The sequence below is a fragment of the Chrysochloris asiatica genome, unplaced genomic scaffold (assembly GCF_000296735.1).
Source record: "Chrysochloris asiatica unplaced genomic scaffold, ChrAsi1.0 scaffold00168, whole genome shotgun sequence".
Lineage (NCBI taxonomy): Eukaryota > Metazoa > Chordata > Mammalia > Afrosoricida > Chrysochloridae > Chrysochloris > Chrysochloris asiatica.
Window position 1 is genome coordinate 4,671,895 of NW_006408686.1, and position 27,957 is coordinate 4,699,851.

Genomic DNA, 27,957 nt, shown 5'->3' on the forward strand with positions numbered 1-27,957 from the left:
CGCGGGGGGGGCGGGGGAGGGGGGAAGGGGACTTCCCCTCAGCCCCCTCCTGCTCCCATCAACAAGTGAACAGAGCCCTCAGGGGAGCGGCAGGGAAGAGAACAGGTGGGGGCAGGCGGATTTCCCCCTAGACAGAAAGAAATCCATAAAGCAGAAAGAGTAAGGGGAACCACATTTGGCGAGGCAGTTAATGGCAGACCCTCTGCTCTTGGCGTACAGAAGGGGCTTAATCTGTGTAGGGGGCTAGAATGGCACATCTATGCAGGCAGGTGGCCCAGGGGCCTGAGGGCAGAATGGCTGGTGGAACAGGTCGCATGAAAGAATTGGGAGTCTAGACCCTGAGCAAGAGGCTGGAGTGAGGGGGGCACATGTGAGGAGGTAATCACATCTGGCCAAGACCCCCCACACCTGACGGAAGAAGTCAGAATTGAGAAGGGGAAGCAGTGGGTTGAAGCAGTGAGACGGGGTCTTCACATCTGGCACGAAGCCCACATCTGGAAGACTTTAGGGAGGAGAGGACACATCTGGGCTGAAGGCCACAGCAGGAAGGGGACTTTTGAGGGTGATTGAGACTAGGGGGTGTTCTTGCCCAGGGCCAAAGCCGGAGGAGGAAGCAGAGGGAGGCCTCTGGTCCTCAGCCGCCCAAAATCTTGGGCATTCGGTGCCCGGGCAGGCGCCAACCCGCACAATCGCTTTTGTTGTCTGGACTGGTTCGGGCCTTGCTCTCCGCCCGGCCAGCGTCCCCCCCCTCTTCAGCCGCTGGGGGCCCGGACGCCTGGCTTCCCGGCCCCACCCCCGCGGGTCAGCGCCTCTGGCCAGCGTCTGGCCCTGTCCTGGGCTCACCTCCCGAGGCCGGACGCCGGGGTCCCTGGAGGGGGCTTCGTCCTAGGGGAGCGATGAGGGACTGAGCTACGATGGGGGCGGGTAGGGGGCTGCTGGACCGTGGGAACCAGACGGCTTTATCTGGCCCGGAACCCCCCCCTCCCCGCCCCACGGCGGCGGAGGAAGGGCGGATGTTCTTACCGCGGGCCCGGCCAGTTAGGGCGCGCTGTGATGGGGGCCTCCTTCTCAGCAGTGCCCGGCCCCCGGGCCCGCGGGGCCGCCGTCGCCTCAACAGAGCTCGGGCCTCCTGCAGCCTGGGTGGGAGGGGGCGGAAAAGGAGCTGTCACCGCGATTAAGTTGACCCCCCCCCCACCTCGCTGGAAGGGGCCTCTGAGGCTTGGAGAAGCTGAGTCTTGGCACTGCCCCCGCCCCCAACCCCCATAAGGAGACCAGGCTCTAAGCGTTCTTTCTTCAAACTCTGGGAGAGAAATAGAGACAAAGACACCCACCCACCCATCCCCGAAAAAAAAAAACGCAAAATAGAAACTAGGAGAGGGAGAAGAGACAGACTAAAAGAGATGTTGGAACAGATTAATGAGACAATGACAAAGAGAGAAACAGGTAAGGGAAAGAGAAACCGAAAAAAAAGAGATGGAATGAACAAAACCAGTTAAAAGAAATCATGTCAGAAAAGAAAGCGGGAGGTGGAGACAGAGCAATAATTGAGAAAGGTAGAAATAGAAGAGATAGAAACAGACATATATACAAGATGATTAAGACAGAAAGAATGAGAGAACAGAGGACAAGAGACTCAGGGGGCACAGGCAGATGTGACCAGATGTGGTAGTGCAGCTGGGCACCGGAAGATCTGGTAGCAACCAGGGATCAAACACTCACGTCAGTGGTTGCCAGTTAAGGGACACCTGTTTCTTCCTCACGCTGGGACTGGGGCTCGGTGAAGGAGGTCCAGGGGTCAGGCACCCCTGAGGGTCTATGAAGACATCCAGGGACTAAGGAAGGGAGCGTCCCAACACCCCTCTCGTCTCCAGTTAGGATGAGAGAGGGAGAAAGGACCCCCCAGCCCCTTTACTTCGAATTGGCAGCTCCCTACCCGCCTGAAACAACCCACCTCTGATGTAACGACTCCTCCCGGCAGATCCGACTGGACAGCAGTGACAAGATTCATTGCTATAAATACAGAGGTGGTGTCACACAGATCCCTAGCCCCCCCCCCAGGGCCCCTCAAAAGGGGAGCTTTGCTGGGAGGGAAAGTCTAATAATTGGCCTGAAGGAGGGTGATATAGTTGTGGAACTAACTTGAGACGCTTCTCTCAAGGCCTCAGTTTCTCCTTACACAATGGGAGGTAAATTGGCTTAGGCTCTTCCGGAGCATAGGGCACTAGGAAACCTGCTTTTATTTGTCTTATGGAATGGGTTTAACAGTAAGGTTTTATTGACGATAACTTTTAATTTTAAAGGCTTTAAAGAAAAAAAAATATATTTTTAATGGAAAACTCCAAGAGGACTTCTAGGCGCTTTTCTAAGCCGGGCAGCCTTGAGAATCTAGAACCCCGCCCACCCGTACCTCCTAGTCCTGAACTTAGCTGCCATCCCGCGCATGGCCAGCAGGTGGTGACGCTTCTACGGGCCTCAGCGGCTGGGGAGGAAGGGCTACCCTTCCATTACAGGTCCTGGAGGGTGCTGAGGTGGAGGGGTTGCAGAAGTCACAACTAGGGGCTTGGAAATCCTGAGTGCGTGCCTGCCTTTCCGTGCTGCGTGTTCTGGAGACAACGTCTGATCTCTAGAGTTCATTTGTCCACCCGACCAAAAGGAATCGTTCGTGTAGAAGTCTCCCCGCCAAGAGGGTCTCAGATTCTGGGCGACGGAGCCCCCAGTTTGGACACAAGTGCGTCTCAACCCAGGACCTCCCCCACTCCAGACAAGTCCATTATCCCCAGACTGAGGGGAGCGAGCGACGAAGCCGTGCGCGCAGACCTCGAGAGAAGGACAGTGGGGGGCGTGGGGCGATGCAAAGGGGACGTCGAACACTTAGACTTCTTATAGTGGGGTGGAACCCAGTGGGGGAGGGGACCACTCCGCTTAGAGACTCCGGGACCCCCAAACCTTCCGTCTTTCCTCCCGCCTCCTCTCCGTTTTAACCCCTTCCCGGCCCCGCCCCCTGCGCGGCTCGGGTTACTAAATGCATTCCCAGAGACCTAGGCGGGAGCGAAGCCCCGGGCCTTTGTAACTGAGCGCGGGACCGCGGGGCGGGGAGTGGGGGTGCTGGAGAGTCTGTTTCCTTCGATTTCGTCACCCGCAGGCAGAAGGGGGGGTTATAACCCCCAGATCTATAGGAAATCCGGGAATCTCTCGCCGCACAATCACTGGTACTTCATTCAACCCCGGAGTCTCCTAATTCTAGCAAACTAGACTTCCCAACCATCGTGAAACCTGAGCCACCCACAAACTCCCCACAAACCCCTTTACCACCAACCCAAGAGTCTACTTTTCCCTAACCCATTAGAAAAGTTCAATGATATCTTTTAATTATTCCAGGCGTCGCCAAACCCTAGAACACCAAAACATCTCAACTCTCATAAAGTTCTCCCCACCCCGCACCCCCGCATAAACCTTTCCATAGCTTTCCTCATTAAAGCATCCAAGAAACTTGGGAAACCCCATTCCGGCTCCAGGGCCCCACTCATCTCTGTTATCCGAGGAAAACTCAAAGCCCTATCCCCACATAAACTGGAGGTCCTGTGGGAAAATTCTTCCCTCAAAACTCTCTATAAAATAGGGGTCCTAATACATCCAGGGGTCCTGACCCCATTACCCCACACCAAAGTACTGGGTTCCTATTCCTCTAAAGCTGGACGTTCTCACCCTCCAGGAGGCCCACCAAATTTAATGGGTGGAGGCATAGGAAAAGAGAGAGGACCTCGGCTGGGCTTACCCGGCCGGGCGGCCAGTGACCACCGCGACCTCGACGGCTTGACTGGAGCTGGGACTGGTGGAGGAGGCGTTGGTGGCTGCAAGGAGCAGTGACAGCAAAACCAGCAGGAGGGGGCGACGACCGCTGGGGCCAGGCTGCCGCATGGTGTCCGGCGGCTTGTCCCCCTCCAGGCCCGCTGTCTGTCCAGCAGGTCCCGCTCAATGCCGCCCCGCCCCCCGCCCCCGCCCCAGGCCGACTCACTTTCTCCACTGCTCCAGCCGCGGGCTACGAACTTCCCACCAATCAGAGCCTGGCACCGCCAGAGGTGCTCCTCGCGCACCAATCGGGAGGCGACAGGGGCAGGGCTAGAGGGACAGGTGCTAGGCAGGGGGGAACTGGGCCTAGAGTTTTCTCAGCAGTGTAGGGAAATCTGGAATAGGACTTTACAAGTTCCCTCTCTTGTGAAGCAAACGTCCCAAGAATGGGGGAGCTGGAAGGGATGCAGAAGCAATGGGCAGTGTCCCCCAAGCTAGCTCCCACTTACAGGTCTCACTCCTCCTCCCACAACTGTGGGAGAATTCCATTAGAATTGATTTCCTGGCTGGTGTAGATGCTGGAAGCCCCATGGTGCCCATCTCCCCAAGTGATTCAAGATCTTGGGAACAGACACTAACCCTGAAGTGGGTTCGGAGCTCACCAGCTCCACAAAGCGTGTTCCTCAGAAGGCTGTAGCCCCTGTCCATGAGGACCCAGGCCTTGCCCTTGACTTACAGATTCCATTTCAGGGAACTCTTGGCTCTGCGCCCTTCCTCTGAAAGTTCCTTTTCACGGGTATAGCCTTTACAGATTAACCCGTTGCCACCAAGTTCTCTAGGACCCATAGATGATCTCGTATGTGTCAGAGTAGAACTATTCATAGAGTTTCAATAACTGAGTTTCTTTTGAGAAATCAATCACCAGGCCTTTCTTCTGCAGCACCTCTAGATGGACTTGAACCTTCAGACCCCTTTCTCTACCCATATCTTTAAAGACTCCTAAATGTGCCCCTTGCACCCCCAGCATTCCAGACCCTGCCTCAGGGTATCTTAGGCCTCACACAGTTTTTTGGTGAGTGCCAGGCTCCTAACCTTGCTCACTGCCTCTTAACTCAAAGGGCTTCATTCCTTTCCTTTGTAAGCTCAAGACCCTACCCTCTTTCTTCGGAATTACAACCCTACATCTCTTCTGCCAAAGGTACTGCTCCCAGAGTTTAAGACCCCACCCCCAATCGCCTCTTTTCCCTGAGTTTCCGAATCCACCCTCCTCTCACAGATAATTGGGGCTCTAGTCCAATACTGAGGATCCCAAGTCCCACCCTTTTCATGTTTGCCCCATATCTAAGGGTTCCAGGTCCCACTTTTCACAACCTTGGTATCTTGATAGTTTCCAGGTCTACAGGTAGACCTCGGCCTGCCTTGGGGTGGTACTAGGCTCCGCCCACAAAGGACCCTAGGCCAAAAGCCCTTAAGGGGCCGGCCATGTGAGGCCAGACTAACAGCAACGGGTCCTGCATCATCCCCACCCCCCCTTCCTGCTCCTCGTGGAGGATGAGCGGAGGATGAGCAGGACGACGACGACTAAGGCAGGAGATACCCCTTCAGTCCGCCATGCAGTGAGACACAGAGGCTGACTCACACAGTCAGTCATGGTTCCTGCCACCTATAAAAAGTCCTCCATCCCACACTGACTCCCTGAAATCCATTCCCATCCACCCACCCAGGGATACACAGCCTCCTCCTACCCTCCCAGGAGTGGTGTCCATGCACTCACATCCCCTTCATAACCTTTCGTAGGCTATCCTAGGATGATGATGAGAGTAGCGTGTTACCATGTGCCTGGCTCTGCCCACTCACTCTGCTCCATGTTCCTTTGTGTGGCTCCTGAGATCCCGGCTAATGTGCCCCTTCGGAACAGCATGCCCATGCCATTGTTTCCCCCTCTCCCCTTCCTACCCTGTGGCCGGAGCAGCTGTTCAGGGGTGCTGCAGGAATTTCTTTCCTCTGCCAGGGATCCAGGGCATCTTCAATGTTCGTTGCTAGGCAACAGTCTCTAGCTCACCATTGCAACTTCCGGGGATGGTTTAGTCTTCTCCTCCGCCCAGAATTGGAAGTCCCCATTTCCAATTCTGTCCCAGGGTCAAGGTGGTTATCCCTTGGATCTGATCTTAACCTCCAGAATTCCAGAGTTTGAGACTCCTGGCATTTCAAAACCTTCCCACCCCCCAGTGTGTTCTTCCTGGTATTTGAAAAAATCTTGTCTTCTAGATTCTCTGACATTCCAGATCTCACTCACAGTTCTAGAATCATCACCATCCCAGAAACATGTATGTTCTGGATTCCCTGGAATGGATGGAATGACCTAAAATATATTCGACATCAGTGGGCATTATAATACAGTTTATTCTAGATTTCATTATGTCTAGAATTCTGAGATTCACACATTCTACAGTGTTCTGAATGTCCTGGCTTACAAAAGCAATTCTAGGAATTGAGATCTGCAGACATGCCAGAAGACTGAGTTTTCAGGCACTAACCTTTTCCATTCTGCTCGTTTTAGGTTCTCTAGCAATCCAAACCTTCCTGTGTCATTGCGGATTTCTTAGGATATAGACACACCTCTCTATAAAGACTGATATTCCAGAATATCCTGTTTTCAATTGCTTAGCAAGCCAGAATCTTTTGTGTCCTATTAATTCTCAGCATTCCAGAATCCCAGCTAGGCAAGCTATTCCTCCTGGGGGAGAATCACAGGCATTCTAGAACATTCCTGTTTTAGAACCACTGACTTTCAAAATCCTTTGGTCAGAACCCTCTGATTCTCTGACATGCAGGGGAGACCCCCACAATTGTTAGTCTACTAACAGCACTCCAGATTAGCCTGGTGTCCTAGATCCCTAACATTCTAATCTATCCTGTTCCAGAAGTGTTGGCATTCCAGAAAACCCAGGTGTGCTAAAATGAACATACTCTAAAATCCTCTATTCCTGGTCCAACCCGCCTTCTACCTCATTAGCTCAAGTAAAAGATGTAGAAACATCCTAAAGGTAGTATCATAACAACAGGTACTATCTAAACAAAAAATCTCCCAGATGTCTGGGCCAGCTGGGGTGAGCTAATCCTCTTTGGTCTCACACCCTCTTTAGTGTGGGCAGGAAGGCAGCAGAGGACTGAGAAATTAGGGGTGCTGGGCCAAGTGTGTCAGTGGCAAGGTTGGAGGTGCAAGTGTTGGGGGATGGAGCAATCACATCATTGCCATCTGTTTCTGCCTATCCATGGCCATTCATTCAAACGGCTCAAAAATCAGGAAAGGTGAGAGGCAAGGTTATGTCCTCAGCATACGTATTCAATCTGCATGTTGAGCAAATAATTCGAGGAGCTGGATTCTATGAAAACATGGCAACAGGATTGGAGGAAGCCTTATTAACCACCTGCAATATGCAGATGATACAATTTTGTTTGCTGAAAGCAAAGAGGACTTGATATACTGATGATTAAAGACGACAGCCTTCAGTATGGGTTGCACCTCCAGGTAAACAAAAATCCTCACCACTGGAGCAGTAAATAACATCATGATAAATGGAGAAAAGATTAAAGTTGTCAAAGACTTCACCCACAATCAATGCTCATGCAAACAGCAGTCAAGAAATCAAAGGCTACATTGCATTAAGGAAATCTGCTAACAAAGACCTCTTCAAAGTATTCAAGAGCAAAGATGTCATTTTGAGAATTAAGGTGTGCCTGACTCAAACCATGCTATTTTTAATCACTTCTTAGGGATGTGAAAGTTGGACAATGAATAAGGAAGATCAGAGAAAAATCAATGCATTCAAATTACGGTGTTGGTGAAGAATACTGAATGTACCATGGACCGTCAGAAGAACAAACGAACCGGTCCTGGAAGAAGCACAGCCAGGATGCCCTTTGGGTGCAAGGATGGTAAGATTTCATCTCTTATATTTTGGAAATGTTGTCAGGAAGGACCAGTTCCTGGGGACATTTTACTTGATAAAATGGAGGGTCAGTGAAAAAGAGGAAGACCTCCAACAAGATGGACAGACATAGCAACAATGGTCTCACACATAACAATTGTGAGGATGGCACAGGACCAGGCCGGGTTTTGTACACAGGGTCGATCTGAGTCCAAACTGACTCAATGGTACCTAACAAAGCCATTCTCTCCTTGAGGTAACAGCATCCTGATTCTCCTTTCAGTATTCCTCCTCCACTCATCCCACTTGGGCTCGCTCACCTTACCGCCTGGTTTGTGAGGTCCAGGCTGGACAATGGAAGTCCTTTCTCACACTGACCAATGGCCATATGACCAAAACTGAGCCAATGAGAATCAGTCTTGGGAGCTTTGCTGCTGGGAGTTATCTTGGCACAGAGAAAGCCTGTGAGAATGGCGCACTGCAGAGGAAGGCAAAGCTGAGAAATAAGAGATTGGGGAGCCCCTGGATGCTGCTATGCCTGAATTGAACTCAGAGTAGAAGCCAAAACATCCCCTTTCTTCACTTAAACCAAGACAGACTCTGCCCTCAGGGACATCCCCCATTGCTTCTCGGGAGGTCCCCAAACCCCCTAGGAATGCAGGCAAAGGATTGGCTTCTTGTTAAGTACCGTCGAGTTGATTCTGACTCATAGGGACCCTGTATAAGGTTTCCAAACAGCGGCTGGTGAGCTTGAACCACTAATGTTGTGGTTCAAGCTGACTTTGCAGCCCAGTGCATTAGCCTGCAGTGCCACACCAGGACTCCAAAGGGTTGGCAGTGAGGACTTTATTAATGAGCAGGTGACTTTGGCTTCTAGAAAAGGGGGAATATGTGAGGGCTTTGTAACAATGACTACTCCAAGGAGGCCCTGGCCCTGAACCCAGGGGTCTGACAGGAAGCAGGGAGACACCCAAGCCCACCAAGACCAGGATGTCCAAAGGCACAAAGGGAGATGTTCAGAAGGAAGTTTCATTGAGCTTTGTCTTGGGTGGTGCGAGAGGAGCCCCAAGGCCTGTGGAGGGTCGGGGGGCTGGCGTTGGTGGCCGCCGGGGCTCTGGCCCACTCTGCACCAGTTCCTGGCAGCGTTCCACAAAGCTACCTCCTCCTCGGCGCCGGGCTTCAGTCTGCGGGGGGCTTGGACTTCCACGTCGGCCAGATAAGGAGGCCACACTGGAGGCTGAGTGGAGACTGAGGGAGTGACAAGGGTTAGTGCAGGGGACCACACCCCTTCCCCAAGGCCAAGGTGCTGTCCCCTCTCCACCATTCCCCATGGGGAGCAGAGTCCCAGGCACCTGGTGAGAGAGGTACGGGCTGAGGGGCTGGGGAGAGAGCCCCTTGAGGAGCCCAGTGGGGCCAGCTCACATTGCTCCAGCTGTTCCATCAGCTCTGCCTCTGTCAGGCCACCTGCTGGGGGCAAGGAATCAGGCTTAGGGGGCAAGACAGGGATCCGAGACATGGAAGGGGGAAGGGGGACCACAGTGCAAGAATCAGGGGTCTCGGTAGAGCAAGGATGCAGGAGTCAGAGGGGGTGGAAGGTAAAGGTCAAAAGACAAAGGGGGTAAGGGCCGAGAAAAGGCCTCAAAGGGCAAAGAGGAGACGGCAAGTGTTGGGGAAGGGGGATCATGAGGGGCTAGGGCTTGGGTCTGGGCCAAGGCAGGCGGGGAGTACCAGGGGCCTGGCCGAGGCCATCCATGGCGGTGGTCAGATCCCACATGGCCAGGCTGCCGTTAGCTTGACCGGTGAGCAGGTAGCGCCGGGGCCGAGAGCCGAGCCGCCGGGAGGCCTCACACTCGAGCACAGTGAAGGCGGTAGTGGGGGAGCCATCCACGGAGCGCACGGAGCATACTCTGAGGGTGGGGGCTGGTGAGGGTCCAGGGCCTGCTCTGCTCCCTCCTCCCACCCTCTCCTGAGCTCTGGTCTGGAAGCCTAGCAGCCTCCAAGCCTGCAGACCACACCACAGTCCCAAAGGGAAGACTCAGCTAAGTCTCACCTGGATGCTCCCCTCTCCTCCCAACACCCCAGGGCTGAGCACCATTCCCACCCCAGTCCCTGCTAGTCCCATCCCCCCTCTCCCCAGGTACCTGGCCTCCCAGCTTGACCACCAACCTCCCATCCATCCCTCCCACAGCTACCCTGGCCTCCCAGGGCGCTCAAGCTAATGTCTCAGTTCTTCTAAATGAATGACAAGGCCCCACCTTCAGTCCCTCACCTCCTGCTCTGGGCTCTGGTCCTACACCTGGCTCTGCACATGTGGCCCCCTTGGCCTGGTCTACCCCCTTCCCCTTACTTCCTCTGTCTTTAGCGCATTCCTGTTCATCCTTCCAGACTCTGCTTAGTTGGATATCAACTAGACCCTCATCAAGGAAGGCCCCCCGCATCTCCTGTGGCTGACAGCTCTCTGCACCTCCCAGTCCCAGCTAAGCCTTCTGCTTGCTTCTCTCCCACCCAGCCCGAGCCCTCTGCCTCCCCGACCCTAGTGCCCTGCACTTCCCCATTCAGGCCCTGACCATGCTTGGCATTCTCTGTTTGAGGCCCAGTACAGGAGAGCGCTCCTCTAACCTGTCTAGGCCACACTTTTAATAGCTTCAGGCCATCTTCTCCAACAGTCCTTTGCCCCTTCAGTGCCCCTTGGCTGGGCATCCCCTGGGCCTCAGTGACCCAGACCCAGCTACCATCCTTCCTTCTCCTCTGATCCCTCCACTTCCCATTTGACTTTGAGGGGTGTGTGTGAGTCCTCACCGCTGCCCCGTAGATGAGAGACGCACGAAGAGCTGGCTGGCGCTGGGCACCACTTTCTGAATGAACACCTGTTGCTCATCCCGCTCTCCATAGGGGCCTGGGTCGACAGAGGTGGAGGTCAGGGCCAGCTGGGCTCTGCTGAACCTGACTACCCCTGGGCTCTGCTCCCTTCCCCACTCATGACCCTTCCCAGGGCCACATCCCATCCCCAGGCGTTAGCAGGTGGTTGGGGTCAGCACCAGTCACAAGAGTCTGGGACTGTCGAGGATCAGGGGTAGGTCAATGGAGTGAGGGTTGCGGGTCACAAGGCAGTCAATGGGGGTGTGAGTTCAGGTGGAGGTTCATGGGGGTCAACCAGGTCAGCTGGGTGAGTCAGAAGAGGCTGGGAAGGGTTAGGTGGGGAATGAACAGAGAGGTCAAGGGTAAGGTAGGGGTCAGGCAGCGTCAGTGGAGGTTGAGGGCAGGTGGGCACCAATGTCGTTGCCAGCGCTGCAGCCGCCATGGCCGTCCGCTGACTCCAACGCCAGGATCTTGAAGGAAGCGAGTGGGGTAGAGCCAGGCTGGGTGGAAATCATGCCTCGGAAGCGGGTCACCGACCACGTCCGCACGTGGTTGTTGTCAGCACAGACTGAGGAGGGTGGAGCAGCAGGTCAGTCCTCAGACACAAGCGAGGCCCTCTCAAAAGGGCAGGATCCTGAGTCCTTCCGTTTCTGAGGATTCTCACCTCTGGGAATTCCAAGTGTCAAAAAGTCTCTAGGCTCTGGATTCCCAATAGTTCTTGTGTTTGATCTCACCTGACCCCCCTCCATGGCTCCCACCCTGGCTCTGTCCACTCGCATCTCCCACCTGGACCATCACAGCTGCCTCACCTCTACCTCTCTGGTCTGGTCCCCACACGCAGCCAGAGTGACCCTGTGAACACCTGAGTCAGGTTAATCAACACCCCTCTGATCTGAGTCCTCCGATAGCCCCATAACTCCCCACTGTTGTTGTTGTTAAGTGTTGTCAAGTTGGTTCAGACGCATATTGATCCGGTATAGGGTTTCCAAGGAGTGGCTGGTGGATTTGAACTGCTGGCCTTGCAGGTCAAACTGGCTTTGTGGTCCAGAGCTTACACTACAGTGCCACACCAGGACGACTCCATTGTCCCTACAGTAAGAGCTAAAGTCTTCCATGGCTTGTAAGGACCCTCCTTCCCTGGCCTCATCTCCTCCACTTCCCCCTCCCCACCCATCACCCCACCCCTGCCCCAGGGTCTCTCTGCTCTTCCTCAAGCACACCAAATAGCCTTCCACCTCAGAGTTTTTGCAATGGCTGTTCCCTTTGCCTGCAACACTTTTCCCTGCCAGTTGCTCCCCCTACCCCCCATTCCTGCTCAAAGGACCCTTCTCAGAAGGCCTCCTATGAATCTCCCACTCTCCAGAACATCCTGAAGCCACGCACACATCTTTATTTTCATTCCTAGTCTTTCCTATCACCTGACATTGATTTATAGGTCCATATACATTGATTTGTTGGAGTCCTGGTGTGGCGTTGTGGGTTAATGCATCAGATTGCAAAGCCCTTTGAACTGCAAGGTTGGTGGTTCAAGCTCACTGGCTGCTCCTTGGAAACCCTATACAGGGTCACTATGGGTCGGTACTGACTCGACGGCACTTAACAACAACAACATACATTGATTTATGGAGTCCTGGTGTGGCACTGCAGGATCAGCACTGTACCGTGAACCAAAAGGTCAGTGGTTCGGTGGTTCTAACCTACCAGTTACTCCTCAGAAACCCTATACAGGGTCACTATAAATTGGAAGTGACTTGACGGCACTTACCAACACAACGAATATTGATTTAGGCACCCTGGTGGCACTGTGGGGTAAGCACTGGACTGTGCTAACAGCCAGGTCAGTGGTTCAAACCCACCAGCCACTCTGTGGGAGAAAGATGAGGCTCTCTGATCCTGGGATTGTTTACAATCTTGGAAATCCTAAAAGGCAGTTCTCTATCCTACAGGGTCGCTCTGAGTTAGTACCGATTCTATGGCAATGGGTTTGGTGTTCTGGAAAATACTGATTGTTCGTTATCTCACTAGAACAGCAGACCCACGAGGGCAGGGCTTCTCCAGGCTTGTCACTAATGAGTGCCTGACACACGGTAGATGCTCAAGCAATATTTGTTGTTAAATGCAGTCGAGTTGGAACTAACGTTCCAACTCCTACTGACTTTGTACAGGCTTCCCAAAGTACGGCTGGTGAGTTTGAACCACCCACCTTGAAGTTGGCAGCCCAGTGCTTAACTGACTGCACCACACCAGCAGTTGACTTACTCTGTACCTTCCAACCCACTCTCCCCTAGTCTGGTCTCCTCCATGTGTTATTCTCTTGTTTTCGCAATTCCCTCCCAGTTCAAAATTCTTTCCCTCAGAAAGTCCCTCTCCAGCAAGAGTCCTCATCTGCCTGGCTTCTTGCTCCCACCTGAGTTGCGTCTCCTCCAGGGTCACCCGCCAGGCCTACCTGAGATGAGATGCTTCTCAGACAGCATGATCTTGGTGACAGGGCTGCGGTGTACGGTGAAGGTCTGGAAGAGCTGGGGCCCCGAGCCCACGGTTTCAGGGTGCTGCACGATGACCCGCACGCCCCCAGAGCTTGTGCCATACGCGATCTCAATCCAGTTCCCACTGTCACCTGGGGGGGGAAGGGACCAAGGAGTGAAGAGGGGGTCAGGTAAGGGCCAAGATCATCCCACTGTCACCTGGGGGGAAGGGACCAAGGAGCAAAGAGGGGGTCAGGCAAGGGCCAAGACCACAGAGAAACAGAAACTAAGGCAGACAGAGAAACCAACAATGAACAAAGTCAGAAAGCAAGGCAAGGGAGATGGAGGCCAGCTGGTGAAGGGAGAGATCAAACACAGAGGGACAAAACAGAGACAGCGGCTGAGAGACAGCAGTAACAAGAGAGAGTAAAACAGAGAAACAGGGAGACCTAAGAACAGAGAAACTGAGCTGTAGGGAAAGAGAAAAAGAGACACAGGGAGGGAGAAAAAGAGAAAGATAGAAAAGTGTTAACAGGAGACAGAAACAGACAGAGAGCAAGACAACAAAACCAACCCGGTGGGTCTGATGGACTCCCACCTGGTGCCAACTTCCCACAAGGGAAAAATAAACTTGAAATGTCATGGAATATCCTAAAGAATGTGGGTAGATAACACTTGGTAAGAATATAGCAGTTTTAAGGAATGGATGAGGGGTGTGTATTGCAATATGGATATTAAGTCTAGGGCAGGGTGGGGATGACTGAGATATACAGCCCACACCATAAAATAAAGATAAAAACAACAACAAACACCACGTTGGTGACATGTGGTGAGGAGGGAGATGGAGAGATAAAAAGAATAAATAAATGAAACAAGGCAGGGGCCAGATGTGGAAGAAAGGTAAGCCTAGGCTTTATAATTAAATGTATTATTAACTTATTCCTGCTAGAAGAATTGGATAACTACATGGGAAAACTTACTCTGATCCCTACCTCACACCATACATACAAGTTTCTTTGAGAAGGACTAGAGACTTATGACTGTTCATGGACCCTGGGCTTCTTTTTAGGGTGAAGGAAATGTTCTGGAATTAGACAGTGGTGATGGTTGCACAGTTCTGTGAATAAACTAAAACCCATTGAGTTGTCCAGTCAGAAACAGTGAATTTTATGGTTGGCAAATTATAACTCAACAGAAACATGCAAACGAAAACAACTTATTCTGCATTTGAGGTCAAGAAAGTGAGACAAAGCAAAACAAAAAAAAACAAAAAAACAAGTTACAGGACTCAGCTTCATGCACTGTAAAACATACATCCTCTTGGTTTTGGAAGCGTGCAAGCATTAGGGCCTGTTATGGGATTAAATATGTGTTGGAATCCTAGGAGAGACAAGCAAGGGTGAGGGGAGGAGACAAGACACCACGTGGAGATCACCAAGGAACTGAACAACACCAGGGTTACATAAACTAAGTCAAAAATGTCTCCCTAGAGGGGACAGAGAGAGAACATTCCCCCAGAGCCTGTACCCTGAATTTCAACTTCTAGCCTCCTAAAACTGTGATAAAATGAATTTCTGTTCTTTAAATGATATTTCTGTTAGAGCAGCACTAGGTCACTACGGCATGTTCTAACACTGACATGGGAAAGAAACAGATTAATGACTAATGGCCAATTCTGCCCCTGGTAGAGAGGCCCCCCACGCACAGTCCAGCCCCCAGAACAGTGCTGACGTACACATGCTGCTCATCAGTGTTTGTTGAGTGACTGGGAGTTAAATCTGTCCCCACTCCCACTAAATCCCCCTGGGTCATGTCCTGCTCTCCAGGTGGTGGACAGAGGGCAATGGGCTGGGGACAGTAGGAGGGGAGCCACGGGTCATAGCTTACTGGTCTTAGGTGTGAGGTAGACGCTGAGAGCAGTGACCCCGTCCTCCGCTGGGTCCCGGTATAGCTCGCTGACAAGTAGGTCATTGTCCTTCATGCGAAGTGGAAACTTCTGCACGTCTGGGGTGGGCAAGGGAGGGTGGAGTGGGTTTTGTTCTAGGAGCCTCAGCCTGTCCCCTCCTCTCTTATTTCCTGGGGTGGCTCTCAGGCGCCTGGGGTGTGGGGAGCTGCTTACCCACATAGTAGATGGAGCCGTTGTTACAGCCCAGGAGGAGGAAGGAGCCTGCTGCGTCGTAACTGGTAATGGGCTGCACCTCCTGGACCTAGAAGACAGGGCAGGTGGTGGTTGTGGCCTCCTTCATGCTTTTGCTTCTGCCGAGTCCACTCCTGGAACACCCACTCCCTTCCCTTACAGAACCCACAAGTGGCTTCTGGGAAGCTTTCCCCGAGCCTCGCCCACTCTGGTCCCCTGCATTCCTGTCTTGTGGCTCAAACCACGGTTCCTTTTTGTCTCTCTCTGCCTCTTGGCCTCTCTTCCACTCTGTATTTCTGATGTTACTCTGTGTGTCTCATTGCTGTCTGTCCCTCCATCGAGCACGGTCATTCCCTCCTGGTTTCTCTGCCCCCATTTCTTTCTCTCTTTGCTGCCTCCTTCTGTTTTTGTTTGTATTGGACTCTTTCACTCTCTGATAGTACAGTGGTTACAAGCCGGGTTGCTAATCTCAAGGTCAGTAGTTCAAAACCACCAGCTGTTCCCGTAGGAGAACGATGAGTCTTTCTGCTCCCGTAAAGATTTACAGCCTCAGAAGCCCTATGCAGGGTCACTATGAGTCGGAAGTGACTCCTTGGCATACCATCAACCAACCAACCAATTCCCCACTCACACTTCAGTAGAAACAAGCAATGCTGTACACACACATGTTTACACATCTCTCTCTTGGGTCTCTGCCTCCTACAACATCTCCCTGCTACACCCACACCTCACCCAGTATCTGGTGAATTCTTTCTCCTCCTTTCCAAACCCGTCTATCCTTCATTCTACCTTAGGCAGCTTCGCCTTCCAGCAAGTCCTCCCAGATGTTCCTGAGGTCTTTATTACACATACTGCAGGTTCTGGCCCACTCACGGTGTGTGTGTGTGTGTGTGTGTCTGTATCTGTCACTCCCTGGTAGTGGGAGGACAGAAAGGAACTCCTCCCTGTATCTGTGTAGTCTGGTCACCTTGGGAAGTGAGGACAGGAAGCCAGGCTAGCTGGAGATCTCACCTGCCAGTGCTTGGTGACAGCATTCCACACCCCAATGCGCCCCGTGTGGCTTGTGGCGATGAGCTGGTTTCCAACAAAGAACAAGGCCTCTACGGGCACCCCCAGATGGAAGACTCCTGCAGGACAAAGAGGACTCAGCCAAGGACCCTGCCTCATAGGGGACGGGAGAGGTAGCAGGAACGCTTGTCAGGACAAATTCCAAGGGTCTGAAAATTCAGTTGAGCTCTGGATTCCAGAAGGAATGAGAGGATTACAGTAAGTCAAATTTCTGATGGGGCCCGGGGCTCTAGCTTTAACACACAGTGGAATTTTAACACAGTTTAACACAGGAATTCTGATGGAGCGGTGGATTCTAAAAGGAAGGCTGGTGGATTTTTCCAACAGGCCATAGAATTTTAAAGGGCTGGAGAGTTCTAATAGGGCAAAGATCTAATGGGGCAGAAAATTCTAAAGGGTGGAAGAACTGTGTAATATAGATTATTTTAAACAAGCTACAAAATTCTACATGGGTGGGTGAGATTGTACTATCCCACTGCCATCTGTCACTCTGTGACAGACTGTGTGCTGCTGTGACTCTGGAAGCCCTGATAGCAGCAGGGTCACTCATGGTGGACAGGTACCAGTGGTCCTTCCACACTAAGACAGGCCTGGTGGGTGATGTGCTTCCCAAAATTATAGATCACAGCAGGATCATGTCCCATATAGTGCTGACGGATGAGCTCCTAGGCAGGAAGGTACAGGGCTTGAGCAGTCCAATGATCGGGATGACAGAACAGGAATGAGCCACGTTTTGTTCCATTATATATAAGGCCACTCTGAGTCAGAGCCTGCTGGATGGCAGCTAACAAGAGAGTTCTACTCCATAAAATTCCAGTGGAGCAGTTAATTCTAATAGATCTATGGGTGTTCAAGGCCACGGGCTGCAGTGGAATTCTAAAGGACGCAAGATTCTCCCAAGCAAAGCTGGACACACCCTGGTACCATACCTATCTCGGAGCCACCACCTTCTGCCTGCAGCGCCCACAGCAGGATCTCGCTGCCTGTGGCAGCTGCCACCATCTTGTCATGCTCGCCCAAAGCCCCGCCGGGCACGCGGGCTGTCAGTGCCAGTCTTTCGATGGGCCAGTCCAGACGGGGGCTGGAGAACACCAGCTGCCAACCAGAGGCTTCCTTCAGTCTGTAGGATTGGGGGGTGAGGAGGGAACATCATCAGCCTTCACCCCAAATCCTCCCGGTCAACAGGGCTCAAAGCCCCTGGCCACCCCGTTCCCAGAGCACCTATAGCAGACAAGAAACTGGGTGTAGGCCACAGCAATCCAGTTGTGGTGTCCACACACCAAGCGCACCATCCCCGGCTCCTCTGGTAGACCTGACAAGGGAAGAGTCGGGTCAGGGCAGGGTCACTAGGATCCCCATGGTCACCCCACTTCCCAGGAGACGGAAACATACCAGAAGGAGGAGGAGGGGCTTTCTCCTCCAGCATGCGGCCCAGGAGCCCTGCATTGCCCAAGTTGGGGGGCATCGTGTTGCTCCGCCGAACAGGAGCTGGGCGTCCCCCGGTCTGCTGGGGCCCCACCAGACTGTGCCGATTCCTCCGCTTCATGGGGAACACTGCATTACAGGGGATGGAAGTGCAGGTGGGGGTACAGAGTGTTAATAACTGCAGTGACTAGTCTGGAACACACCACCTTACACTATGTGGGTGACTTCCCCACATGTGGAGCCCAGTTCCCTGGCTAGGAGGTTTTAAGTGTGTGGGGACATGGCATTAACCATTTATAACTCAATGGCAACTGACAACAGCTATCTTTGCTTTAAATCAGCGTGTTTACTTTGGAGCAGAAAGATAGTGATACAAAGTTTCCACTAAACAATGTCACACAGAAAGACTACCTTTGGTAGTACTGAGAAGCCTAGTACTTGTCAATAACCAGAAAACAAACAAAAACCAAACCCACCAGGAAGTCAATTCAGATTCATAGCGACCCAGTATGGCAGAGTAGAACGACCCTATAGAGTTTCCTTAGCTCTAACGTTTACGGAGGTAGAAAGCCACGTCATTCTCCCGTGTAGCTGGTAGGTTCGAACAGCCGACCTTTTGGTTATCAGCTGACAGTGTAACCACTGTGCCACCAGGATACCTTAATACTCGCTAAGCTCTCCTTTTAAATAAATGGGTGCAACAGATTCTAGACAGATTTAATAGCACTGTTATGTTTGCATTAGAATCAAAGGAAGAAAGGTCTGGTAATCTCCTTCTGAAATTTAGCCACTGAAAAATCCTACAAATCCCAATACGAAAGAATCTGATTACCAACAATCCTGGAGATGGCGCAGGACCAAATGACATTCTGCTCTGAACTGGAGCAGACTCAATGGCAGCTTAGATGGCAACGAGCAGCCACTATGCATGGGCTTAATTTTCATGTTTACTTTGTATATGTGGCATACCAGTAGTGATACAAAGTTTCTATTTAAAGTAAGTTAAAGAAGAAAAAACTAACTAAACCTACGTTAATAAAACAATAGCACAGGTTTTCATATTTGGGAAACTTCATGATGATAGTCAGTATTGACTAAAGTTGGGGGAATAAAACTATCCTTCTACCAACCAGCAAAGGGGCTCTGGCAGCATAGTGGGTTACGCACTGGGCTGTTAACCACAAGTCAACAGTTCAAATCCATCAGCCACTCTGAGGGAGAAAGATGTGGCTTTCTGCTCCTATAAAGATTTACAGCTTCAGAAACCCTATAGAAATGATTCACCACCACCACCACCACCAAACACCAACAACGCCTAGGGAACTAGTGTTCCCAATAACCTTTGGGACATATTTTCCAAGGCTAATGGGCTAAAGGAGCTCTGGTAGCGTAGTGGTTACGAATCGGGCTGCGAACCTTAAGGTCAGCGGTTCGAAACTACCAGCCGCTCCGCGGGAGAAAGATGAGGCTTTCTACTCCCGTAAGGATTTACACCCTCGGAAACCCTGTACAGGGTCGCTATGGGTCAGAACCGACTCGACGGCACTTAACAACAACAATGGGCTAAATAACCTAGGGTGACATGGGGATTGTAGTCAGAAAATCCTCTTTAATATTTCTCCCCTCCATACAAAGGATCCCAGCTCCTCTAAAGCTACCACAAGGAAATCAAACTTGGACTACAACTACAATCAGGCCCTAGGGTACACTTCGGAGCTTCAAGGAAGATTAGATGCCCACTGCCTCATGGGAAACGCAGCTCCTACTTCCTCTCCAAGCATGGGCCCAAGCATCAGATGCAGAACTACAACTCCCATGTCTCCCGGCCCATGTGTTTCAAAGGCGCTCCAGAAGGGCTGTGGATTTCAGGGGAAATGTAGTCTTTAATCCTTACTCCCGCTATTCTTTTGGAGTGCCCACCTGGTGGGGGCAGGTAACCGTTGAAGAGGACATTTCCACACGAAGATCGATCCAGCTCTTCCCGAAGCTGCAAGCGACGAACTGAGAAAAAACAACTCCAAGGCTGAAGCATGCAAGTTACTGAGACAGACACCTTTCCCCCTCCTCACTTCCCCCTCAGAATACCATTACTCTCTTCAGACTTAGGACCAGCTCTAACCAGACTATTTCATGTGGCTGGGGGAAGAGGTTTGGAAGGAGTCCAAGAGAATCAATGGAAAACTGGGTTTCTAAGCAAATGAGAATGTTCTACTTACCCAGAGGAGTGAGCCCATAGAACTGAGCTTCATGGAGGAGGCTGGAACCATGGACACCCCTGAGGTAGAATTAACTAGGAGTCAGACGCTCCGCGGGAGAAAGATGAGGCGTTCTGCTCCCGTAAAGATTTACACCCTCGGAAACCCTGTACAGGGTCGCTATGGGTCTGAACCGACTCGATGGCACTTAACAACAACAACAGGGTCTGAGGGACGAAGCAAGTGGGGAGGGGGCCAAGATTTCTGAGGAAGTTTCAAAACTGCAAGGAGAATCCCCAGGGATTCTGAGGGGATCAAAATTGTAAAGAGTGAAGAGATGGGCAGTGGACAAAGAGGGGGTTTTCAAAATATTTGTGGAAAAATGGCATAAAAAAAGAATGGAATTTTCCCACAAACTTTTGTAAGTCCCTCATATGAGTGTGTTTGTGTGTGTGTACTCTGGTGGCATATAATTAAGACACAGAATGCGAATGCTAATAGAGCAAAGTGTGAACAAACATTCTGAGGTAGAGAAAAAACTTCTTGGAAGGCGTTAGGGGACCTCTTCCCTTTGCTAACCTGGGGTCCAACTCTTTGGTGCGCAGGAAGTTGAGGATAGGGGCAAAGACAGTGGGGTCCCGGTCGATGAAGATCTGTGGAGGAGGGACAAAGGATGAACAGAGCAATGAGCAGGCCGAGAGAAGGGTCCTGCCCCTCCTTTTACTGCCCCCACCCACCCATTTCTGCCCTGGTCTTACCGCTCCAGTTTCATCTTTTAGCGTGGAGATGCGCCCGCTCAGAAGACTGAAGTAAGGGTAAGCAGAGCAAGTATCAGAGGCGGGGGGGAGTTAGGTCTTGGCATCCCTTCCCTTCCCACTTTTTCTGGCTTGCCTCCCCCTCCCCCCCTCCAATTCGAGCTTTCGATCACCTGGAGAAGAAAGAGTCTGGAATCCAGGTGAGGGTCTGGCGCGAGGTACTAAATCTGGACAGGGAAGGTAAACGAACCCTTGAGATGATGGGGGTAGGAAGGCAAGGATGCGACCCTCCTCCCCTAAAACGGGTTAAGCTTTTCCAGCTCTCGCGCCTCCAGTAGAGGGCGGATCAATCCTTGATGGACAAGGATTTCCCCCCGGAGAGGCGGGCACTCCCACTCCGCTCCCCGACCCTAAGGGATCCTCTACACTTACCTCTTGCCCCCAACGTTCAGATGAATCACCTCCCCGGGAGGCCCCCGACCCGTGGCCCCCTCGGCTGCAGCCGCCACTGCCGCCATGGCCCCTAGGCGAGCCCACCGGCCTGCGGCCGCTTCCGGGTATGTCCTCAGACCACGCCTCATCGTGCTCTCATTGGGCCGTGACTCCAAGAGCAGTCGGTGATTGGACAATGCGTTCGCCAGTCACACCTAAGGTAACCGCCCCCTTAAAGGGGGCCTTCCTCTCCGGGCTTGGACGGTGCGGACCAGGCAGGTTTTTAGGGAAGTTAAGCTGCAGAAGGCGAAACAAAACATTTCCTAATCCCTCCCGGGCTCTCCTTTTTAGGTATGGCATCTAGGTGCATTATTCAGGAATGTGTGCTTGGACCACGAAGAAGTTAGTCCACACCATCATCACCAGAGACATTTAGATGTTCTCCGCAGCTGCGGTCTCTCCCACGTTCCACCCCCAAGCCTCCCAGGCGCGGCCCATAAAACACGAATCAACCAATGTTAGACCGTCAAAGCCAAAGGGTTTATTATAGGTACTTTGTGTGCGCCCGCCACACCGCCCCACACCCCCAGCCCCAGCGGCTTCTCCTGGCAGCAGCCGTGGTTGCAGCCCACGACCCGGTCACGCCACTCCCAGGGACGTGCTCCAGCCAGAAGCATGCAGGGGGAGGACTCCCCCTCACCACACCCCTCCAGAAAGGGAATTTACAGCTGAAGGGGGGCAGGCGAGAGGAAGACAGTTTTGAGCTTTGACGCCCCTCCCCTTTAAAGCCTTCGGGGATGCGGGGCCTGGGAGGAGGACGTTGACGTTTTGCAAAAATAAATTAAGTCAGGAAATAACCGCATGGCTCTGTGGCGGCGGAGTGTGTGGGGGGGTTTAGGGCCCCCACCCCCCTCTCAGACAGAGATCAAGGCAGCATTGGAAGTGAGGTAAAGGCGAGGAGGGGGCATCCCCTCCCCACCCCCTAGCACCCTGGACGGTCCAGGGGACCTCACCAGCGCCCCTGTTCCCATCCCTAGGGTGGAGAGGGGGGCAGGAATTATTGCCCCCACCACTCCAGCGTCTTGGGGCAGGATTTGGGGGTCGGGGCAGGGAACTTGGCTCAACTGGTCCCTTCCCCGCCCCCCACAAGCTCTGTTATTGCATAAAAATAATGGAGCCCCAGCACCTGGGGTGGAGGTGGCCTGTGGGGAGGGGCCGAGATATGGCTATAGGGGCAGCTCTCTCTCCACCACTACTTGGGGTGCAGGAAAAGTCCCCTCCTTTCCAGTGCCCTTCATGCCAAGTCCGCAGTGTTGGAACTAGGGGTTCCTGCCCCTGCAGAAGAAAAAGTGTCTTGGTGCCCTCGGAGTTGAGAGAAAGGGCGGACTGTGGGGGGGTTACTTCCGGCGCCCACTGGCCCTGCGCTCCCCAGCCTCCCGCTTGGGGTTGCCCTCATCTGTGGACGAAGTCGTGGGTAGTGTCTGGCCCCAGCGGGCTATTTCAGCGTGTTCTGCCACCGAGGCAGCTACAGCCTCCAGCCAGCCATTCATCTCCTCCTGGAGGTGGGGAGGTGGGGTGAGGAGGGGAGAAAACAAAGACAGTCCATATTTGGAGAAGAGACGAGCTCTCATAATAGAAAAATCAGGACAACTGCCTTCTTAGTTGAACCTTAACTTCCTGATTTATTAAATGGGATAATAATAATCCAAACTGTTATATAGCACTATGTACCCTGAACATGACAGCCCAAAAGATCTTCCTTTATGCAGTACAACAACCCTCCTTGGCTCAAAATCTTACCATGGCTCCCCAGTGCTCTTGGGATACAATCCAAACTTCTTCTAAATGGTGCACAATGCCCTGCAATATCCAGCCCTGAGAACCTTTCCAGGACCAAATTTTACTTAACTCCTTGAATTCTGATCTCTAGAACCACAGTTAATGATCTCTTGCAATTTGTCCCCTCACATTCTTTCCATTTGCAGTTCCTCTGCTTCAATCACCTATACCTCTATTTTAGCTGAGCCCCTCATGGTCTCTTTGCAGTTTCAGCTCAGAAGCCAAGGCAAGAGGGATGGGATTTGGCCTGAGGGCTTCCAGGCAGCCTAGCCTGGACTCCCTTCTCCCTGGCTGCTTCAAGAAACTCTTGGCTCTCACAGCACAAGCTTCAGATCACAGTCCTAATAACTCAGCCTGTGTCTCCCCTAGCACAGACCCACCACTCCAGGCCATGGGCCATCCTGGTGTTTCCTGTGGCCCACAGACAGGAGAGAAAGATCTGGATCTTACCTCATCTTTAGCCTGGAGCAAAAACTCACTGCCATCCTGGGTCCTACCGGAGAGAACACAGGACTTGTGGAAACTAGGGCAGAGATCCCATCCATCCACCCACCACGGGGAGCCAGGGTACTGTTGGGAGGGGGAAGCTGGGCCTAGAATGCTTTCCCGTCTGCCCACTGAAGTGGGGTGGGGAGACTCACTGGAGCTTGAAGACGTGTTTCTTTTTCTTGTAGTCACTGGCCACCTCACTGGTGGCTTTGTGCAGGCTGAGTAGTGGCTCCCCACCGTGCGTACCCCCTGATGCCGGTCCCTTGGAGTCCTTGTAGAAGCCCAGCTCCCCCTTGCTCAGGACGCAGTACAGACTCACCCAGGACCTGGGATGAGGAGACTGGGCTTGAAGCAGAGCCACAACACTCTGCCTGGTTGCTTTTCATTAAAGCCCTTCATGGGTGCTGAATGTTCGCCCTATGTCTCTTCCTATGGTTGTTACTGAGTTGAGAGAAAGGTCTAAGTCTCCCCATATCCAACCTTTGCCCAAGCTGGCCTTGGCTAGGATTGCCCTTCCATGCTGTTAAATGCCGTCAAGTCGGTTCCGACTCATAGCGACCCTGTGGTTCCGAGGAGCAGCTGGTGGGTTTGAACTGCCGAACTTGTTCGCAATCCAGTGCTGATCCTACAGCACCACACCAGGACTCTATATCTCCCCCTTCCATTTTAGATTTCCCCAGGGCAGGGTTTCAGCCTTCTTCACACTCTTTCTCAGGCAAGATAGATCTTCAACCCAGGGTATCCACTGTTTCACTCCTAGAGAGTTCCCTGAAGGAAGATCTACTGTTCTACTATGTGGAAAGAACTGTCTGCTCAACCTCAACCTCAAGAGCTGAATACAATCTTTATTCCCACCTTAGTCTAGGGACAAGGAAGAAAGACTACCTGCAGACTCCACTTCCAAATCATGTCTGCCCACTTCATTTGTCGGCAAGAATTTCCCTTATGGACACATCACCATTAGGCCCGGCCCAATTTGGACCAGTAAGAGGTGCCTCACATGCAACCCATCTAATTATTGGATACTCAGCCCCCTTTTCAGACCCTCCCTCAACTTGTAACTTCTAGGTTCTCCCTATCCCTCTCATTGATTGATCTCTTCAGATGCCACCTAATATGCTGTTGGAACTTCATAGGCTCAATCCCGCTTGCAGCTAGCTATTTAACTACTATCACTCAACTCTTGGATTAGTTGCTTTGAGACTGGGTCCCTATTTATTTCCTTTCCCGCCCTCATCTAGTTCCCCCATTGGACACACCAGGTTTAGGGCCCGGTCCCCATGGGTTGGATTCCCTGAAATTGGTTCCCGCCCCTCATCAGGCCCCGCCTTCCCCTCCTCTGGTTGGACATTCTGGTTGGGTAGTGCCGGTCCTCAGGCCCATCTATTCACTCATTGGGCACCCTGAACTTGAGTTCCGCCTTCCAAAGCTCCGCCCAGGCCGCTCACCGGTTGGAAGACTTGCGGTTGGCATCAAGTTCGCGCTTGCGTAACAGGGAGCCCTCGTGCTGTACTGTATGGGTGGGCGGAGGCGGAGGTGCGGGGGCGGAGCCTCCTTGAGCTGGGGCGGAGCGCGATCGTCGGCTTCCCCCGCCCTCACCACCTTCTCGGGGCCGCGGCCTCCGTCTCGGCTTGGGGCGGTCTCGGGCCCGCGGTCGGTCCGGCCGAGGTGTCCGCTCAGGCGGCTCAAGCCCGTTGGGCAGGCGGCCGGGAGGAAGCTCTCGAGGCTGAGGCAGCGACGGCTGTGTGGAGAGGAGAGGGGTACTATCCAAAGGAGATGTAGGGATCATTTGTCTGGGGGCAGGGTGCTCATGGGGCTGAGAATCTCGTCTGCCTGGGGGGCCGTCTTTCTTAGAATCTAGTCTGAGAAGGCCTCAGAGCTTGAAGTCCAATTTTTAGGGGCCCCACAAATCTTGGAAATTAATGTCAGGACTCATATTTGAAATGCCCCCACCTGTAGAGTGAGGGGAAGGAACTAGGTCTATGGAGGAGGGGTGCGGAAAGGGGAGTATCCACAGTCTGTAGGAGGCTTCCTGGGGGGGGGGGGGGGGGCGGGGAGATAGGCCCGGAGTCCCCGACCCCATCTCTCTGTGAGAAAATTTGGGACCCAGTCGGCTATGGAGAAAATGGAGTCCAGGACAGATGTGGGGAAAGTTTGGAGGGGTCTATCTGGGGGCAAAGATTCTTAGGGGAAAGAGGAATTCCACTCTCCTCATAGTCACAACGCCGACGTATCTCTCTAAGGTAGCAAAATGTAGGATACCTGGGGACCCACTCCAAGCTCAGGGATCCTGACTCCTGAGCTGGGGGGACTCCATGTTCTTCCCTGTCCATCCAGAAGCCCCACTTACCCCAGCAGGGAGCCCTGGGCTTGCCTCTTTCTCCTGCAGCTGCTCCACAATGTCAGCCAGGGTGGCCTTCCTGGGGGGGGGAGGGGGGAGAAAGGCCCGATGGAACTGAAGTTATTTTCTCCCAGGGACCAGCCTGGCTGGACCAAGGAGCCTTCATCCCTTACCCTGAAATGTCAGGACCCTATCCCGCTTCTGTGGCCTTCTCTTACCCACTACAGTTGCTATAGACAGGTCAGCTGAATGGAGAACCACACATCCCCACCTTGAGTTTTAAATAGCATTAAGAACTACATGCCAACTGTTCAAACCTTTGAACATAGTGTTGTTTCTCTCACCTTCAGAGTTCCTAAGTTCCCTGGACATCCCCCAGCCTCACCCCCCCATCCCAGCCCTGATCATTCTGGGTCATGGCTGTCTGATGAGAGGTCCATTTCTCTCGCTGGACTGTAAGACCCATGAGGGCTGAGCCAGGGCTTGGTTCCAGTCACCACTGTCCCTACCACACACCAGGTATAGTGTGGGACTCAGCACATATTCATGAATTACCAAAGTTAAAGAAGGGTCAAGAAGTCACTGTCTCCAGAACATTTGACCAAAATTCTCTTTCTTGAGAAATAGCTGACGGGACAGATGTGCACAACACGCTAAGGTTAATGCTGGAGTCTGAGAAGCCTGGATTCAAGTCCAAGCTGAGTGACTTGCCTTCTCTGTGTCTCAGCTATTCCATTCACCAAATGAAGATGACAATACAAAACATAGGGAGTTAGTTGGATAAGTAATGGTACCCTAAGAGACTGCAATCAATGAAGTGAAACAAAATGTGTATGAATTGCTGAAAAGAAAACTAATGATCTGTTCTGCAAACCTTCACCCAATTCAAAATAAAAAGTTCAAAACAAAATACAACACCACGATGACAGCTGTCCCACTTCACAAGGGTTCTTCAGTGTGATTATGAGCAAGGGTCTTTTCCAATCAGGGCGTTATGGTTCCACCATTAGCCCCACCAGGAAATTGAGATGCAGAGAGGACAGGCCTGGGGTTTGAGAACCTGGAAGCTCTGGCATCAGGAAGACCTGCCTATTTGGGAAAAAAGGGGCTCCTACCTACCGTTCTCCAACCACAGTTTGTACCTCTGCAAAAAAGGTACCACGACAGTCCGCTCCGCGCTAGGCAGTTCCTAGCTCCCTTCGCCAGGACTGCTTCCAGTCCCCCTTTCATCACCTTTTTGGCCACATGGGGCTCACCCCTTGGCTAGGTCTCCTCTGATGGGCGTCTCCTGCTCGCTGGACTCCTGCCTCTCCAACCTCCGCTCCCTCCGTTCGCGCCGCCGCTCCATCTGCTCGTAGCGGCCCAGAGTGAGGCTGTGCGCCGCATCGTGCTCTGCAGACTCTTGCCGCTCGGGCCGCCGCCTCCTGGGCAGCTCCTCGGGTTGGTCGGTCGACTCCTGCCGCTCTGACCTCCGCCTCCTGGGCAGCTCCTCGGGTTGGTCGGTCGACTCCTGCCGCTCTGACCTCCGCCTCCTGGGCAGCTCCTCGGGTTGGTCGGTCGACTCCTGCCGCTCTGACCTCCGCCTCCTGGGCAGCTCCTCGGCGCGCTCAGCAGACTCTTGGCGTTCGGGCCGCGGTCGATCCTGTTCGACCGCAGCAGAGACCCGGGGGACGGCCACCGCTGTGTCCTCGTGAACGGCCGGCGGGGTTGCGGGTTCCACCCGCACCGGGACCTCCGGCAGCCGGTCGATGCGCGGCTGGAGGCGCTCGGGCTTGAGTTCCTGGCGCACATACCCCACCCGGGTCCGCACCTCAGCTGACAATGTGTCCGAGGCCCGACGGGCCAGCGGCTCCAGACCTCTTTCGTAGCCCCCCGGCCGCAGCAGAGGTGCCGCCTTGGCCGCCAGTTCTGTGGGGTCCCCGAAGAACTTGCGCCCCAGGAGAGGCGTGGGTGGTTGCTTGCTCTGTTCAGCCTTGAGTTTCTCGATCTGGGGGTGGAGGGGCCAGGGTCAGGTGAGGGAAGGGTGGGCTGGGCTGGGCAGGCGTTTCTGGGTTTGATGGGCCTCACTACCCAGTTGGGACTGACTGCTAAGAATGCTATCATCCAGTCGATTCCAACTCAGAGTGGACTCCAACTACAGGACTGAGTAGTTTCTGATACTGTTGATTTTTACAGCAGCAAACAGCCTTATCTTTCTCCCAAAGAAGGGGTTTGAACCGTTGGCCTTGTTG

The 27,957-nt window shown here is 53.0% G+C and overlaps 2 protein-coding genes across 2 annotated transcripts in view; both read right to left on the reverse strand.

Moving 5' to 3' along the window:
* Positions 1–8,737: 8,737 nt before the first annotated feature.
* On the reverse strand, positions 8,738–21,143 carry SHKBP1 (SH3KBP1 binding protein 1). Its single transcript, XM_006871412.1, has 18 exons — positions 21,058–21,143; positions 20,799–20,852; positions 20,629–20,674; positions 20,450–20,523; positions 19,892–19,950; positions 19,596–19,676; positions 17,643–17,804; positions 17,472–17,562; positions 17,180–17,370; positions 16,194–16,309; positions 15,165–15,252; positions 14,933–15,049; positions 13,027–13,197; positions 10,993–11,148; positions 10,521–10,617; positions 9,450–9,628; positions 9,074–9,188; positions 8,738–8,969 (listed from the first exon to the last, which is right to left on the reverse strand). Exons 1-18 carry the CDS (start codon positions 21,141–21,143, stop codon positions 8,738–8,740), a joined length of 2,115 nt encoding a protein of 704 aa, XP_006871474.1.
* A 1,311-nt stretch (positions 21,144–22,454) lies between these two features.
* SPTBN4 (spectrin, beta, non-erythrocytic 4) overlaps positions 22,455–27,957 on the reverse strand; it is a 141,338-nt gene continuing 135,835 nt past the window's right edge. The window contains exons 30-36 of the mRNA XM_006871413.1: positions 27,304–27,713; positions 26,983–27,195; positions 25,736–25,805; positions 24,834–25,126; positions 23,538–23,711; positions 23,347–23,389; positions 22,455–22,613 (exon numbers count right to left, since the gene is read on the reverse strand). Coding sequence (XP_006871475.1) covers positions 22,455–22,613; positions 23,347–23,389; positions 23,538–23,711; positions 24,834–25,126; positions 25,736–25,805; positions 26,983–27,195; positions 27,304–27,713 — 1,362 coding nt within the window. The remainder of the gene's footprint in view (positions 22,614–23,346; positions 23,390–23,537; positions 23,712–24,833; positions 25,127–25,735; positions 25,806–26,982; positions 27,196–27,303; positions 27,714–27,957) is intronic.